This window comes from Salmo salar, chromosome 20, assembly GCF_965601325.2.
Source record: "Salmo salar chromosome 20, fSalSal1, whole genome shotgun sequence".
In the NCBI taxonomy this organism is placed as follows: Eukaryota; Metazoa; Chordata; class Actinopteri; order Salmoniformes; family Salmonidae; genus Salmo; species Salmo salar.
Window position 1 is genome coordinate 89428769 of NC_138310.1, and position 18803 is coordinate 89447571.

Sequence of the window (18803 nt, forward strand, 5' to 3'; positions counted from 1 at the left end):
CATAGCTATAGCAGGTCTGTTAGGACAGAGTGGAATGACCTCTTCATAGCTATAGCAGGTCTGTTAGGACAGTGTGGAATGACCTCTTCATAGCTATAGCAGGTCTGTTAGGACAGTGTGGAATGACCTCTTCATAGCTATAGCAGGTCTGTTAGGACAGTGTGGAATGACCTCTTGGAGACTGGCGGGTGGGGGGGCCGAAACAAGACCGGAGAGGGGGGGGCCGAATAAAGACAGAGACCTTGATTCGGTCGTCCCCCCTCTGGTCTTGGCCCTGATTCGGTCGTCCGTCCCCCCCCCCCCCACTCTGGTCTTGGCCCTGATTCGGTCGTCCGTCCCCCCCCCCCCACTCTGGTCTTGGCCCTGATTCGGTCGTCCTCCTCCACTCTGGTTTTGAACACTGCTGAATATTCAACTCCCCAGAAGAGATGTGTTATTTTAGGATAGTACATTTTGTTAACAGATCACATCAGACCCCATCCACAGAGGGCCGAATGTCTGCGGGTTTTTGCTCCTTCCTTGTACTTGATTGATTGAATTAAGGAAATGACTCCCCTCACCTGGTTGTCTAGGTCTTAATTGAAAGGAAAAACCTGCAGACACGAGCCCCTCCATGGGATGAGTTTGGCACCCCTGACGCACTTCTCTATGTCGGATGTTATTTAATCATCCAGCTCCTCTGAAACATTTGGAGGTTATGTGTGTAAAACCTTCTCCTCCCCTCTCATTGCGTCTAGCTAAGACCGATGCAGACTTCAAGGCCTTTCTGGAAGAGAGAAACCCTAAACAGCAACACTCCTCAACCCTGGAGTCCTACCTGATCAAACCCATCCAGAGAGTCCTGAAGTACCCACTACTACTGAGAGAGCTGTACTCACTGACTGACCCTGATAGTGAAGAACACTATCACCTGAATGGTAAGGAGGGAGGGAGGGAGGGAGGGAGGGAGGCAGGGTGGGTAATGGGTGGGTTGAAGGGTGGGTGGGGGTGTGGGTAGTGGGTGGGTGGTTGGGTGGGTAATGGGTGGGTAATGGGTGGGTAATTGGTGGGAGGGTAGTGGGTGAGTAATGGGTGGGTGGTGGGTGGGTGGGTAATGGGTGGGTGGGTAATGGGTGGTTGGTTGGTTGGTTGGGTAATGGGTGGGTGGGTAATGGGTGGGTGGGTAGTGGGTGAGTAATGGGTGGGTGGGTGGGTGGGTAATGGGTGGGTGGGTAGTGGGTGAGTAATGGGTGGGTGGGTGGGTAATGGGTGGGTGGGTAGTGGGTGGGTAATGGGTGGGTGGTTTGTTGGTTGGGTGGGTAATGGGTGGGTAATGGGTGGGTAATGGGTGGGTGGTTGGTTGGTTGGGTGGGTAATGGGTGGGTAATGGGTGGGTAATGTGAAAGAGCATTACCATAAGGTCAGCATTTATTTCAATTTTTTAATTTTACCTTTATTTAACTAGGCTAGCGAGTGTGCGTGCGTGCGTGCGTGCACGTATCCTTATTTCATCAATGGCGAACTGGGTGTACTACTTCTTGGCAACATTAAGATGAATACATGTAGTCATTGTGACAGTGAGTCATTTCCTCGAGTAGATCATACTAAGAGTGCTTCTCTTCTCTCTCCTTCCTGTCCAGTCGCTATGACAGCCATGAACAAGGTGGCCAGTCACATCAATGAGATGCAGAAGATCCACGAGGAGTTTGGGTTGGTGTTTGACCAGCTCATAGCGGAGCAGAGTGGAGATAAGAAAGAGGTACGGTGGTGGTGTTGTAAGAAAGAGGTACGGTGGTGTTGTCAGAATGAGGTACTGTGGTGTTGTTAGAATGAGGTACTGTGTGTTTGTTAGAAAGAGGTACGGTGTGGTGTTGTCAGAATGAGGTACTGTGTGGTTGTTAGAAAGAGGTACGGTGTGGTGTTGTCAGAATGAGGTACGGTGTGGTTGTTAGAATGAGGTACGGTGTGGTGTTGTCAGAATGAGGTACGGTGTGGTTGTTAGAAAAAGGTACGGTGTTGTTGTCAGAATGAGGTACGGTGTGGTGTTGTCAGAATGAGGTACGGTGTTGTTGTCAGAATGAGGTACGGTGTGGTGTTGTCAGAATGAGGTACGGTGTGGTGTTGTCAGAATGAGGTACGGTGTGGTTGTTAGAAAGAGGTACGGTGTTGTTGTCAGAATGAGGTACGGTGTGGTTGTCAGAATGAGGTACGGTGTGGTTGTCAGAAAGAGGTACGGTGTGGTTGTCAGAATGAGGTACGGGGAGGTTGTAAGTCTCCTAATGTTCTCCAGGTGTGTCTGTGCGATCAGTCAGTGTCAGCAGCTGTTTGGCTCAAATGACAAATTACACACGTAGCTCTGGTCTAAAGAAGTGCACTATATAGGGAATAGGGTGTTGTTTGAGACGTTCTCGGAGTATGCTGAGGGATAGCATTGGTGTAACATTGGTGTAACATTGGTGTGTTAATGTAACATTGGTGTAACATTGGTGTGTTGTTAATGTAACATTGCTGTAACATTGCTGCAACATTTGTGTGCTAATGTAATATTGCTGCAACATTTGTGTGTTGTTAATGTAACATTGCTGTAACATTACTGTAACATTGGTGTGTTGTTAATCTAACATTGCTGTAACATTGATGTATTGTTAATGTAACATTGCTGTAACATTGGTATAACATTAGTGTGTTGTGTGTTGTAGGTTGCTGATCTGTCGATGGGTGACTTGCTGCTCCACACCAGCGTAGCCTGGATCAACCCTCCCTCCTCCCTGGGCAAATGGAAGAAAGACCCCCAACTGGCTGCATTCAGTACGTTAAGGACAATACCTAGTGTGCATCTGAAATGGCCTACTCAGAACCATGCAGCTAATGGGGTTCTAGTTCTAGTACAGGATGAATCTACTCAGAACCATGCAGCTAATGTGGTTCTAGTTCTAGAACAGGATTAATCTACTCAGAACCATGCAGCTAATGGGGTTCTAGTTCTAGAACAGGATGAATCTACTCAGAACCATGCAGCTAATGGGGTTCTAGTTCTAGAACAGGATGAATCTACTCAGAACCATGCAGCTAATGGGGTTCTAGTTCTAGAACAGGATGAATCTACTCAGAACCATGCAGCTAATGTGGTTCTAGTTCTAGAACAGGATGAATCTACTCAGAACCATGCAGCTAATGGGGTTCTAGTTCTAGAACAGGATGAATCTACTCAGAACCATGCAGCTAATGGGGTTCTAGTTCTAGAACAGGATGAATCTACTCAGAACCATGCAGCTAATGGGGTTCTAGTTCTAGAACAGGATGAATCTACTCAGAACCATGCAGCTAATGGGGTTCTAGTTCTAGAACAGGATGAATCCACTCAGAACCATGCAGCTAATGGGGTTCTAGTTCTAGAACAGGATGAATATACTCAGAACTATGCAGCTAATGGGGTTCTAGTTCTAGAACAGGATGAATCTACTCAGAACCATGCAGCTAATGGGGTTCTAGTTCTAGAACAGGATGAATCTAGTCAGAACCATGCAGCTAATGGGGTTCTAGTTCTAGAACAGGATGAATCTACTCAGAACCATGCAGCTAATGGGGTTCTAGTTCTAGAACAGGATGAATCTACTCAGAACCATGCAGCTAATGGGGTTCTAGTTCTAGAACAGGATGAATCCACTCAGAACCATGCAGCTAATGGGGTTCTAGTTCTAGAACAGGATGAATATACTCAGAACTATGCAGCTAATGGGGTTCTAGTTCTAGAACAGGATGAATCTACTCAGAACCATGCAGCTAATGGGGTTCTAGTTCTAGAACAGGATGAATCTACTCAGAACAATGCAGCTAATGGGGTTCTAGTTCTAGAACAGGATGAATCTACTCAGAACCATGCAGCTAATGTGGTTCTAGAACAGGAATGAATCTACTCAGAACCATGCAGCTAATGGGGTTCTAGTTCTAGAACAGGATGAATCTACTCAGAACCATGCAGCTAATGGGGTTCTAGTTCTAGAACAGGATTAATCTACTCAGAACCATGCAGCTAATGGGGTTCTAGTTCTAGAACAGGATGAATCCACTCAGAACCATGCAGCTAATGGGGTTCTAGTTCTAGAACAGGATGAATATACTCAGAACTATGCAGCTAATGGGGTTCTACTTCTAGAACAGGATGAATCTACTCATAACCATGCAGCTAATGGGGTTCTAGTTCTAGAACAGGATGAATACACTCAGAACTATGCAGCTAATGTGGTTCTAGTTCTAGAACAGGATTAATCTACTCAGAACCATGCAGCTAATGGGGTTCTAGTTCTAGAACAGGATGAATCTACTCAGAACCATGCAGCTAATGGGGTTCTAGTTCTAGAACAGGATGAATCTACTCAGAACCATGCAGCTAATGGGGTTCTAGTTCTAGAACAGGATGAATCTACTTAGAACCATGCAGCTAATGGGGTTCTAGTTCTAGAACAGGATGAATCTACTCAGAACCATGCAGCTAATGTGGTTCTAGTTCTAGAACAGGATGAATCTACTCAGAACCATGCAGCTAATGGGGTTCTTGTTCTAGAACAGGATGAATCTACTCAGAACCATGCAGCTAATGGGGTTCTAGTTCTAGAACAGGATGAATCTACTCAGAACCATGCAGCTAATGTGGTTCTAGTTCTAGAACAGGATGAATCTACTCAGAACCATGCAGCTAATGGGGTTCTAGTTCTAGAACAGGATGAATCTACTCAGAACCATGCAGCTAATGGGGTTCTAGTTCTAGAACAGGATTAATCTACTCAGAACCATGCAGCTAATGGGGTTCTAGTTCTAGAACAGGATGAATCCACTCAGAACCATGCAGCTAATGGGGTTCTAGTTCTAGAACAGGATGAATATACTCAGAACTATGCAGCTAATGGGGTTCTAGTTCTAGAACAGGATGAATCTACTCAGAACCATGCAGCTAATGGGGTTCTAGTTCTAGAACAGGATGAATCTAGTCAGAACCATGCAGCTAATGGGGTTCTAGTTCTAGAACAGGATGAATCTACTCAGAACCATGCAGCTAATGGGGTTCTAGTTCTAGAACAGGATGAATCTACTCAGAACCATGCAGCTAATGGGGTTCTAGTTCTAGAACAGGATGAATCCACTCAGAACCATGCAGCTAATGGGGTTCTAGTTCTAGAACAGGATGAATATACTCAGAACTATGCAGCTAATGGGGTTCTAGTTCTAGAACAGGATGAATCTACTCAGAACCATGCAGCTAATGGGGTTCTAGTTCTAGAACAGGATGAATCTACTCAGAACAATGCAGCTAATGGGGTTCTAGTTCTAGAACAGGATGAATCTACTCAGAACCATGCAGCTAATGTGGTTCTAGAACAGGATGAATCTACTCAGAACCATGCAGCTAATGGGGTTCTAGTTCTAGAACAGTATGAATCTACTCAGAACCATGCAGCTAATGGGGTTCTAGTTCTAGAACAGGATTAATCTACTCAGAACCATGCAGCTAATGGGGTTCTAGTTCTAGAACAGGATGAATCCACTCAGAACCATGCAGCTAATGGGGTTCTAGTTCTAGAACAGGATGAATATACTCAGAACCATGCAGCTAATGGGGTTCTACTTCTAGAACAGGATGAATCTACTCAGAACCATGCAGCTAATGGGGTTCTAGTTCTAGAACAGGATGGATCTACTCAGAACCATGCAGCTAATGTGGTTCTAGTTCTAGAACAGGATGAATCTACTCAGAACCATGCAGCTAATGGGGTTCTAGTTCTAGAACAGGATGAATCTACTCAGAACCATGCAGCTAATGGGGTTCTAGTTCTAGAACAGGATGAATCTACTCAGAACCATGCAGCTAATGGGGTTCTAGTTCTAGAACAGGATGAATCTACTCAGAACCATGCAGCTAATGGGGTTCTAGTTCTAGAACAGGATGAATCCACTCAGTACCATGCAGCTAATGGGGTTCTAGTTCTAGAACAGGATGAATCTACTCAGAACCATGCAGCTAATGGGGTTCTAGTTCTAGAACAGGATGAATCTACTCAGAACCATGCAGCTAATGGGGTTCTAGTTCTAGAACAGGATGAATCTACTCAGAACCATGCAGCTAATGGGGTTCTAGTTCTAGAACAGGATGAATCCACTCAGAACCATGCAGCTAATGGGGTTCTAGTTCTAGAACAGGATGAATCTACTCAGAACCATGCAGCTAATGGGGTTCTAGTTCTAGAACAGGATGAATCTACTCAGAACCATGCAGCTAATGGGGTTCTAGTTCTAGAACAGGATGAATCCACTCAGAACCATGCAGCTAATGGGGTTCTAGTTCTAGAACAGGATGAATCTACTCAGAACCATGCAGCTAATGGGGTTCTAGTTCTAGAACAGGATGAATCCACTCAGAACCATGCAGCTAATGGGGTTCTAATTCTAGAACAGGATGAATCTACTCAGAACCATGCAGCTAATGGGGTTCTAGTTCTAGAACAGGATGAATCTACTCAGAACCATGCAGCTAATGTGGTTCTAGTTCTAGAACAGGATGAATCTACTCAGAACCATGCAGCTAATGGGGTTCTAGTTCTAGAACAGGATGAATCTACTCAGAACCATGCAGCTAATGGGGTTCTAGTTCTAGAACAGGATGAATCCACTCAGAACCATGCAGCTAATGTGGTTCTAGTTCTAGAACAGGATGAATCTACTTAGAACCATGCAGCTAATGGGGTTCTAGGAACAGGATGAATCTACTTAGAACCTTCTCTAGATCACTCATAGACTGGCTGTCTGTTACGTAAGGATACATGTGCCACTCTGTCTAATGACATAGACTGTGTCTCCTATTCCCTATATAGTGCACAACTTTTGACCACAGCCCATTTGTGACTGAGTGCAAGCCTGATAACTCAGTGAACACATAATAATATATTATGGTAACTTACTTGTGTATTTGAAAAGTATTACTCAAACAATGAAGTGGTTTTGAGAAATCAGTGTGAGAAGTCTTTCTGCTAACCTTTGTTCTTCGTTCAGTCTTCAGAACGGCCGTGGTGTTTGTGTGTAAGGATGGCTCCAAGCAGAAGAAGAAAATGGTGAGTCTCTCTTAAAGCAGCAATCAGCAGTTGAAACGATAACAAGGGCGGGGAAACGCTTTGTTTCGGTAAAAAGCAGACGAATGGGCCTGGAGAAATGTACCACTGTCAAATTAATAGACAGAACTATGAATGCAAGCACTGACCAACCATGATATCAAAATCTGTCTGTTGGGGGGGCAGGTATCTGTCTGTTGGGGGGCGTGTATCTGTCTGTTGGGGGGAGGGTATCTGTCTGTTGGGGGGGCGGGTATCTGTCTGTTGGGGGGGCGGGTATCTGTCTGTTGGGGGGGTATCTGTCTGTTGGGGGGGTATCTGTCTGTTGGGGGCCAGTGCATGTCAGTCTGATGGGGGGAGTATCTAAGGTCAGTCTGATGGGGGGAGTATCTAAGGTCAGTCTGCTGGGGGGGGGGAGTATCTAAGGTCTGTCTGATGGGGGGCGTATCTAAGGTCAGTGTGATGGGGGGAGTATCTAAGGTCAGTCTGATGGGGGGAGTATCTAAGGTCAGTCTGATGGGGGGAGTATCTAAGGTCAGTCTGGTGGGGGGCGTATCTAAGGTCAGTCTGATGGGGGGAGTATCTAAGGTCAGTCTGATGGGGGGCGTATCTAAGGTCAGTCTGATGGGGGGAGTATCTAAGGTCTGTCTGATGGGGGGAGTATCTAAGGTCAGTCTGATGGGGGGAGTATCTAAGGTCAGTCTGATGGGGGGAGTATCTAAGGTCTGTCTGTTGGGGGGGGAGTATCGTATCTAAGGTCAGTCTGATGGGGGGAGTATCTAAGGTCTGTCTGTTGGGGGGGGAGTATCTAAGGTCAGTCTGATGGGGGAGTATCTAAGGTCAGTCTGATGGGGGGAGTATCTAAGGTCTGTCTGATGGGGGGGGGTATCTAAGGTCTGTCTGTTGGGGGGGGGGAGTATCTGTCTGTTGGGGGGGAGGGTATCTGTCTGTTGGGGGCCAGTGCGTGTCAGTCTGATGGGGGAGTATCTAAGGTCTGTCTGTTGGGGGGGGAGGGTATCTGTCTGTTGGGGGGGAGGGTATCTGTCTGTTGGGGGCCAGTGCGTGTCAGTCTGATGGGGGCGTATCTAAGGTCAGTCTGATGGGGGCGTATCTAAGGTCAGTCTGATGGGGGCGTATCTAAGGTCAGTCTGATGGGGGGCGTATCTAAGGTCAGTCTGATGGGGGCGTATCTAAGGTCTGTCTGATGGGGGGAGTATCTAAGGTCTGTCTGATGGGGGGCGTATCTAAGGTCTGTCTGATGGGGGGAGTATCTAAGGTCAGTCTGATGGGGGGCGTATCTAAGGTCAGTCTGATGGGGGGAGTATCTAAGGTCAGTCTGATGGGGGGCGTATCTAAGGTCAGTCTGATGGGGGGAGTATCTAAGGTCAGTCTGATGGGGGGAGTATCTAAGGTCAGTCTGATGGGGGCGTATCTAAGGTCAGTCTGATGGGGGGCGTATCTAAGGTCAGTCTGATGGGGGCGTATCTAAGGTCAGTCTGATGGGGGCGTATCTAAGGTCAGTCTGATGGGGGGCGTATCTAAGGTCAGTCTGATGGGGGGCGTATCTAAGGTCAGTCTGATGGGGGCGTATCTAAGGTCAGTCTGATGGGGGGCGTATCTAAGGTCAGTCTGATGGGGGCGTATCTAAGGTCAGTCTGATGGGGGGCGTATCTAAGGTCAGTCTGATGGGGGGCGTATCTAAGGTCAGTCTGATGGGGGGCGTATCTAAGGTCAGTCTGATGGGGGGCGTATCTAAGGTCAGTCTGATGGGGGGAGTATCTAAGGTCAGTCTGATGGGGGCGTATCTAAGGTCAGTCTGATGGGGGGAGTATCTAAGGTCAGTCTGATGGGGGGGCGTATCTAAGGTCAGTCTGATGGGGGGCGTATCTAAGGTCAGTCTGATGGGGGGCGTATCTAAGGTCTGTCTGTGTGTCTCTCAGGGTGGCTCCCATCGAGCGTCGTCAGTCTCGTTTGAAGACAAGGACCCATTCCGCTTCCGTCACATGATCTCCACAGACACCCTCCAAGTCCGAGCCCTCAATAACCAAGGTACAGTTCAATATGGAGCCCTCAATAACCAAGGTACAGTTCAATATAGAGCCTCAATATCCAAGGTACAGTACAATATAGCGCTCTCAATAGCCAAGGTGCAGTACAGTATAGAGCCCTCAATAACCAAGGTACAGTACAATATAGCGCTCTCAATAGCCAAGGTGCAGTACAGTATAGAGCCCTCAATAACCAAGGTACAGTTCAATATAGAGCCCTCAATAACCAAGGTACAGTACAGTTCAATATAGAGCCCTCAATAACCAAGGTACAGTACAGTTCAATATAGAGCCCTCAATAACCAAGGTACATTACAGTTCAGTATAGAGCCTCAATATCCAAGGTACATTACAGTTCAGTATAGAGCCTCAATATCCAAGGTACATTACAGTTCAGTATAGAGCCTCAATATCCAAGGTACATTACAGTTCAGTATAGAGCCTCAATATCCAAGGTACAGTTCAATGAAGAGTCCTCAATAACCAAGGTACAGTTCAATATGGAGGCCTCAATAACCAAGGTACAGTTCAATATAGAGCCCTCAATAACCAAGGTATAGATCAATATAGAGCCATCAATATCCAAGGTACATACAGTTCAATATAGAGCCTCAATATCCAAGGTACAGTACAATATAGCGCTCTCAATAGCCAAGGTGCAGTACAGTATAGAGCCCTCAATAACCAAGGTACAGTTCAATATAGAGCCCTCAATAACCAAGGTACAGTTCAATATAGAGCCCTCAATAACCAAGGTACAGTTCAATATAGAGCCCTCAATAACCAAGGTACAGTTCAATATAGAGCCCTCAATAACCAAAGTACAGTTCAATATAGAGCCCTCAATAACCAAGGTACAGTTCAATATAGAGCCCTCAATAACCAAAGTACAGTTCAATATAGAGCCCTCAATAACCAAGGTACAGTTCAATATAGAGCCCTCAATAACCAAAGTACAGTTCAATATAGAGCCCTCAATAACCAAGGTACAGTTCAATAGAGCCCTCAGTAACCAAGGTACAGTTCAATAGAGCCCTCAATAACCAAGGTACAGTTCAATAGAGTCTTCAGTAACCAAGGTACAGTTCATTTTTGAGCCCTCAATAACCAAGATACAGTTCAATATAGAGCCCTCAATAACCAAGGTACAGTTCAATATAGAGCCCTCAATAACCAAGGTACAGTTCAATATAGAGTCCTCAATAACCAAGGTACAGTTCAATATAGAGCCCTCAATAACCAAGGTACAGTTCAATAGAGCCCTCAGTAACCAAGGTACAGTTCAATATAGAGCCCTCAATAACCAAGGTACAGTTCAATATAGAGCCCTCAGTTACTAAGGTACTGTACAGTTCAATATAAAGATTCTATAGCCAAGGTTTCTGTACAGTTCAATATAGAGCGTTCAATATCCAAGGTACAGTTCAATGAAGAGTCCTCAATAACCAAGGTACAGTACAGTTCAGTATAGAGCCCTCAATAACCAAGGTACAGTTCAATATAGAGCCCTCAATAACCAAGGTACAGTACAGTTCAATATAGAGCCCTCAATAACCAAGGTACAGTTCAATATAGAGCCCTCAATAACCAATGTACATTTCAATATAGAGTCCTCAATAACCAAGGTACAGTACAGTTCAATATAGAGCCCTCAATAACCAAGGTACATTTCAATATAGAGCCCTCAATAACCAATGTACATTTCAATATAGAGCCCTCAATAACCAAGGTGCAGTTCAATATAGAGTCCTCAGTAACCAAGGTACAGTACAGTCAGCCGTACTGATGAATCGCGAAATACATTTTGTCGCATATTGAGTCATTTGGCACACGCTAAAGCGTCATAAACTACTGATCAAAGGTTTTACAGCACAAGTTTTTTAAATGTTTTACTATTTTCTACATTGTAGAATAATAGTGAAGACATCAACACTATGAAATAACACATATGGAATCATGTAGTAACTAAAAAATATATATATATTTTTTTATATTTGAGTTTCTTCAAAGTAGCCACCCTTTGCATTGATGACAGCTTTGCACACTCTTGGCATTCTCTCAACCAGCTTCATGAGGTAGTCACCTGGAATGCATTTCAATTAACAGGTGAGCCTTCTTAAAAGTTAATTTGTGGAATTTCTTTCCTTCTTAATGCGTTTGAGCCAATCAGTTTTTTTTGTGACAAGGTAGGGGGGTTTACGGAAGATAGCCCTATTTGGTAGAAGACCACGTCCATATTATGGCAGGAACAGCTCAAATAAGCAAAGAGAAATGACAGTCCATAATTTCTTTTAGACATGAAGGTCAGTCAATCCGGAAAACTTTGAAAGTTTCTTCCAAGTGCAGTCGCAAAAACCATCATGTGCTATGATGAAACTGGCTCTCATGAGGACTGCCACTGGAAAGGAAGACCCAGAGTTACCTCTGCTGCAGAGGATAAGTTCATTAGAGTTACCAGCCTCAGAAATTGCAGCCCAAATAAATGCTTCACAGAGTTCAAGTAACAGACACATCTCAACATCAACTGTTCAGAGACTGTGTGAATCAGGCCTTCATGGTCGAATTGCTGCAAACAAACCACTACTAAAAGACACCAATAAGAAGAAGAGACTTACTTGGGCCAAGAAACACGAGCAATGGAGATTAGACAGGTGGATGTTTGTCCTTTGGTCTGATGAGTCCAAATTGGAGATTTTTGGTTCCAACCACCGTGTCTTTGTGAGATGTGATGTGGATGAACGGATGATCTCCGCATGTGTATTTCCTACCTTGAAGCATGGAGGAGGAGGTGTGATGGTGTGGGGGTGCTTTGCTGGTGACACTGTCTGTGATTTATTTACAATTCAGGGCACACTTAACCAGCATGGCTACCACAGCATTCTGCAGCAATACGCCATCCCATCTGGTTTGCGCTTCGTCCCGCTATCATTTGTTTTTCAAAAGGACAATGACCCAACACACCTCCAGGCTGTGTAAGGGCTATTTGACCAAGAAGGAGAGTGATGGAGTGCTGCATCAGATGACCTGGCCTCCACAATCCCCCGACCTCAACCCAATTGAGATGGTTTGGGATGAGTTGGACCGCAGAGTGAAGGAAAAGCTGCCAACAAGTGCTCAGCATATGTGGGAACTCCTTCAAGACTGTTGGAAAAGCATTCCAAGTGAAGCTGGTTGAGAGAATGCCAAGAGTGTGCAAAGTTGTCATCAAGGCAAAGAGTGGCTATTTGAATAATCTCAAATATAAACTATATTTTGATTTGTTTAACAATTTTTTGGTTACTACATGATTCCATATGTGTTATTTCATAGTGTTGATGTCTTCACTATTATTCTACAATATAGTAAATACTAAAAATAAAGAAAAACCCTTGAATCAGTAGGTGTGTCCAGACTTTTGACTGGTACTTTACACTCTTAAAATTCAACCATTCCTGTATTGATTTAGTGATGTCCTTCTCTGTCTGAATAGACATGATTTTGTAATGTCCTTTGTCTGAATAGACATATGATTGAGTGAGATGAAGATAATGAACTACAGATGAGCTGTTCTGTACGTGAGGTTATAACTGTGTGTGTGTGTGTGTGTGTGTGTGTGTGTGTGTGTGTGTTCCTTGCAGAAGGAGAGGGCTCTGCCGTGTGTGAGATCGTCCACGTCAAGTCCGAGTCAGAAGGACGGCCGGAGAGGATATTCCACCTGTGCTGCAGGTGAGCCTCCTGATCTTATTGACCAACTGATGGCATGTCTGTCAGTCCTCCCCGAGGACAACAATGACAGGACGTCACTGATTTATTTTAGAACCACCATCAATAGCTCTTAATAGTTTTTAATTTTAAATACTTGAATTGTTTTCATATTTAATTAATTAATTGATGCCCAAAGCGCTGTAAGAGGGGAAGCTCGTTGATGCTGATTAATGCTGTGGATGTTGACCTATATATGTCTTCACCGTCATAGAATGTCTTAATTATCCAACCAATTAAATCCACTTCTGTCTCGTCCAGTTCTTTGGACAGTAAGAAGGACTTCTTGAAGACAGTCCACTCCATCCTGAGAGATAAACAACGGCGTCAGCTGATGAAGACTGAGTCTCTACCTCCCAACCAGCAGTATGTCCCCTTCGGAGGCAAACGCCTCTGTGCCCTGAAGGGAGCCAGACCTGCCATGAACAGAGCAGGTAGGTGCTGTCGAGAGAGGTGTGGAGGATGGGATGAAGGGTGGCGTGTGTGTGAGAGTGATGATTAAAGCAGGTTAAAACTAACATCTAGCTTATGCTGTGTTTATTATATCTCACCTACCTCGTCTTACCTCGTCTTCCTCATCTTACCTCGTCTACCTCGTCTACCTCATCTTACCTCGTCTTACCTCGTCTACCTCATCTTACCTCGTCTACCTCGTCTACCTCATCTACCTCATCTTACCTCGTCTTACCTCATCTACCTCATCTTACCTCATCTTACCTCGTCTTACCTCGTCTACCTCATCTTACCTCGTCTACCTCGTCTTACCTCGTCTACCTCATCTTACCTCGTCTTACCTCGTCTACCTCATCTTACCTCGTCTACCTCATCTTACCTCGTCTACCTCGTCTACCTCATCTTACCTCGTCTACCTCGTCTACCTCATCTTACCTCATCTACCTCATCTTACCTCGTCTACCTCATCTTACCTCGTCTTACCTTGTCTACCTCATCTACCTCATCTTACCTCGTCCCCATATTATAACTTACCCTCTTGCTGTTTTTCACCCCAGTATCTCTACTAGCACATCATCATCTGCACATCTATAACTCCAGTGTTAATGCTAAATTATTTTTCCTCTATGGCCTATTTATTGCCGACCTCCCTACTCTTCTACATTTGCACACACTGAACATAGATTTTTCTATTTTTCGTTTCTTTTGTGTTATTGACTGTACGTTTGTTTATGTGTAACTCTGTGTTGTTGTTTTTGTCACACTGCTTTGCTTTATCTTGGCCAGGTCGCAGTTGTAAATAAGAACTTGTTCTCAACTAGCCTACCTGGTTAAATAAAGGTGAAATAAATCAAATAAAATAATTGATGTTGAAGCAAGGTTATATAATTAATTCGTCCCACTGAATCTCTGATGTGTGTCTGCCTTCCCTCTGCAGTGTCAGACCCGGCGAGGACCCTGGGCCGGAGGAAACTGGTGAGGAACCGTTTCACCATCGACACAGACATCGTCTTCGACGGCGAGCCGGACCAGGACTCCCCTCTGTCCCCACTGTCCCCTGAAGAGCCTGAGGAACAGGGACAAAAGGAAGGACAGGGACGGGGGGAGGTGCAGGCAGGGGATACAGACCGCTGGGTGGAGGAGCAGTTTGACCTGGAGCGCTACGAGGAGGAGCAGGAGGCGCAGCAGGAGACGCAGGTGAAAGGTGGAGGAGACGTTAAAGAGACAGACATCCTTAGTGACGATGACGATTTCTGCCAGTCTGTCGGAGGACCCTCCACTGAACCTCCATCCACCACAGACCTAGAGGGGCCTGTAGGGGCCCTGTCCTTGGGAGAAGAATGCAAAGAGGTGGGCCCTAAACACCTCCAGCCCCAGGGAGCCACGGGGACCACTACCCCAGGGATGAGGCTCTCCCACCTGGGGAAGCAGTGTCCTCTGGTTGGGGTGAGCGTGGATGACCAGGGGTCTAGGGGGGAGGCTAAGGACATCTGGGTACGCAGGGAGGACTGTCCTCCGGACTCATCAGAGCTAGACTAGAAGAGGAGAGAGAACTCTACAGACAGTGTGCCTCAGACAGAGAGCTTTACATGACACCTTTTTAGTGCACTTCTTTTGACCAGGTCCTATAGGGTATCCCATATGTCCCCTGGTAAAAAGTAGTGCACTATATAGGGAATAGGGTACATTTTGGGACACAGTTCATGGGCTTCAAGACAAGAGACGATGCAGTGAACTCAAGTCATTCATTCCCCATCCAACCATAATGCATGTATATAGACATGTATGGTATGTCTACTGAGAGTTCTCCTCCTTGCCAATGTGGTTGAATGTGTTGGTTTTTTGTAGTGTACAGATAGACTGGTGAACCTCGAACTGAAGCCCTCCAATGGGAGCAATACTGGAATACAAGGAGAGGAGAGCGGTCTTATCCAATCAACCAATGGTATAGCAACACGGGGGGCTCGTCCAATCGTGGTGACGTAGAGGCCAAGCTGTAAGAGACTGACACTGACTGTCTAACGGTACAATCATGGACCCTGATCAATGCTATTGATTGGCATGGTTTGCACATAGGGGTCGATTCCTGCGGTTACTATAGCTTCCTGCTTATTGTTGCCACGTGGGTATTTGTTGTGAACACATGAAGCCTTGTCTGAGAGAGAGAGACTTTGTATCATAGTAAAGGGCTGTATATTATTTAAATATCAAAATAATACTCAATGGTAGAGGACAGCCTAGTCAAGTCTTTAAGTCGCCTGTTTTCACAGTATTTTATCTACTCAGTTTCTCAATTTACTTCCATTGTTGTGCATATCATTTTGACCTCCTGTTTTGCAAACCGAAACCAGGCTCAATTTTTTTAGTTTTTTAGTTTTTGTCTTAAAACTATTTTGTTCGTTCTGTGATGACATAGAATAACAGATGTGTTTCATTAACCTCATCTTCACTCTTCACTCTTCACCCTTCACCCTTCACCCTTCACCCTTCACTCTTCACTCTCCACCCTTCACTCTTCACCCTTCACCCTTCACCCTTCACTCTTCACCCTTCACCCTTCACTCTTCACCCTTCACCCTTCACCATTCACCCTTCACCCTTCACCCTTCACCCTTCACTCTTCACCCTTCACTCTTCACCCTTCACCCTTCACTCTTCACCCTTCACCCTTCACTCTTCACCCTTCACCCTTCACTCTTCACCCTTCACTCTTCACCCTTCACCCTTCACTCTTCACCCTTCACTCTTCACCCTTCACCCTTCACCCTTCACTCTTCACCATTCACCCTTCACTCTTCACCCTTCACCCTTCACTCTTCACCCTTCACCCTTCACTCTTCACCCTTCACTCTTCACCCTTCACTCTTCACTTAAGGGATTTCAATTGTCTTTTAACAAAATCCTGTTTTACTTGAATTGTCATATTATTTTTGTTATTTTTTTTCTCTATATTTTTATTTTTTATTTTTTTTTACTTTCCGACCATTTTATCAACGTTTTACTGCTCTTCATTACACCTGTTGTGATTACTACACCCTGTCACCTTTTACGCTTACCTACACTGTTAGTGCACGTTCTTTGTTGTGGACAACTTGCACATACATTCATTACATTCAAATATTTTACTGTTGTTGTTTCACCACCAATAATTCATTTTCAAAACCATGTTTTTTTTAAATTTATTTGTTAAGTGAATTGGTGTTGATGATATTTTTTTGCCACCAAAACAGACAACCCCCACAAAAAATAACCTTCCTCAAATGCATTTAAAACTTGCTGGATGCAATCAAGATGGTGAAGATGTCTAAACTAGTGTAAAATGTTGAAAAGAAATCCTATAATAATACTAATAATACTTGTGAAACAACCCAGTGTGCTACTAAGACTACATTTGTATTACTCTGTATGTAAATATTACAATGTATTAATATCATATCAAATAAATTGGTTTCCTACTTATCATTTACAGCACTGTACTGTTGATTTCTGTCATGGTTTGGTTCACCCTCCGCCTCTAGTGGTAGCTATAGGACTGTGAAAGGTTGTAGAGAACCGTTTTGGCAAGAGACAGAGCGACATTTTGGTACAATATGCCCAGACAAGTCTGGGGGGGGGGGGGGGGGAAATGTGCAAATTCAGAGAAAATTCTTCCTCGAGGCGATCCTGGAAAGAGAGAGAAGATCACACTGTTTCAGAACAGCAGGTGAGAAGCAGAACAGGTGAAAAGTCTGACTTTCAAGACAGAGGGGAGGGAGAGGGACAGAGGGGAGGGACAGAGGAGAGGGACAGAGGAGAGGGAGGAAGGGAGGGACGGGGGGAGGGAGAGGAGGAGAGGGACAGGGGGGAGGAAGGGACAGGGGGGAGTAAGAGGGATAGTTGGGAGGAGAGCAGGGAGGTATAGAGCAGTGTATTTGCTTGGCCCTTGTCATGAAAACAAGGAGCAGCCGTGGTTTTTCCCCTCCCTGATTCCATCCCTCCCTGATTCCATCCCTCCCTGATTCCATCCCTCCCTGATTCCATCCCTCCCTGATTCCATCTCTCCCTGATTCCATCCCTCCCTGATTCCATCCCTCCCTGATTCCATCTCTCCCTGATTCCATCTCTCCCTGATTCCATCCCTCCCTGATTCCATCCCTCCCTGATTCCATCCCTCCCTGATTCCATCCCTCCCTGATTCCATCCCTCCCTGATTCCATCTCTCCCTGATTCCATCTCTCCCTGATTCCATCCCTCCCTGATTCCATCTCTCCCTGATTCCATCCCTCCCTGATTCCATCCCTCCCTGATTCCATCCCTCCCTGATTCCATCCCTCCCTGATCCCATCCCTCCCTGATTCCATCCCTCCCTGATTCCATCCCTCCCTGATTCCATCCCTCCCTGATTCCATCCCTCCCTGATCCCATCCCTCCCTGATTCCATCCCTCCCTGATTCCATCCCTCCCTGATTCCATCCCTCCCTGATTCCATCCCTCCCTGATCCCATCCCTCCCTGATTCCATCCCTCCCTGATTCTATCCCTCCCTGATTCCATCCCTCCCTGATTCCATCCCTCCCTGATCCCATCCCTCCCTGATTCCATCCCTCCCTGATCCCATCCCTCCCTGATTCCATCCCTCCCTGATTCCATCCCTCCCTGATTCCATCCCTCCCTGATTCCATCCCTCCCTGATCCCATCCCTCCCTGATCCCATCTCTCCCTGATCCCATCCCTCCCTGATTCCATCCCTCCCTGATTCCATCCCTCCCTGATCCCATCTCTCCCTGATCCCATCTCTCCCTGATTCCACCCCTCCCTGATCCCACCCCTCTCTGTCAGTCTGCTCTGGTCTGTAACCACTAACAGGACACAACAGGGCTGTCTGGCTGAAGATGTACTGGTGTTTTCCTAGGATAAAAACATGTCATTAACCCAACATATTAAACCCAACCTATCCCATGTCCTCCCCTCCCATATTTGTGTCCTTGTGAAGACAAGGTTCCGTCCCTAATGGCACCCTGTTCTCTGAGTCTATATAGTGCACAACTTTTGAATCAGAGCCCTACAAGTGTACTTTAATAGGGAATAGGCTGCCATTTGGAACACAACTCTTATCTTGGCAGAGGAGTGAGTCTGCTGGAGATGTTGTCTCTGACAGTCACCCTGGCTGACCAGCATCAGCACCCTGTCACACACACACACACACACACACACATAAACACACCCTGTCACTCACACACACACACACACACACACACACAAACACACCCTGTCACTCACACACACACACACACACACACACACACACACACACACACACACACACACACACACATAAACACACCCTGTCACACACACACACACACACACACACACACATAAACACAACCTGTCACTCACTTAACACACCCAACTAACGCGGCTGATAGGTGGCTTGATGGAGTCTGTCACCATCTCTCCCTCTGATCTCTGGAACAGGGGTAATTGACAGGGTGTGTGTGTGT

The 18803-nt window shown here is 45.7% G+C and overlaps 1 protein-coding gene across 3 annotated transcripts in view; it reads left to right on the forward strand.

Annotated features, from left to right (window-relative positions):
- Window positions 1-16787, forward strand: part of LOC145862463 (rho guanine nucleotide exchange factor TIAM1) — a 60069-nt gene extending 43282 nt beyond the window's left edge. For all 3 annotated transcript variants that reach the window (XM_082966804.1, XM_082966805.1, XM_082966806.1), the window contains 8 exons: window positions 738-917; window positions 1620-1738; window positions 2679-2787; window positions 7024-7082; window positions 9020-9128; window positions 12745-12832; window positions 13130-13302; window positions 14259-16787. In XM_082966804.1, coding sequence (XP_082822930.1) covers window positions 738-917; window positions 1620-1738; window positions 2679-2787; window positions 7024-7082; window positions 9020-9128; window positions 12745-12832; window positions 13130-13302; window positions 14259-14860 — 1439 coding nt within the window. In that variant the 3' untranslated portion in view covers window positions 14861-16787. The remainder of the gene's footprint in view (window positions 1-737; window positions 918-1619; window positions 1739-2678; window positions 2788-7023; window positions 7083-9019; window positions 9129-12744; window positions 12833-13129; window positions 13303-14258) is intronic.
- The last annotated feature ends 2016 nt before the right edge of the window (window positions 16788-18803 follow it).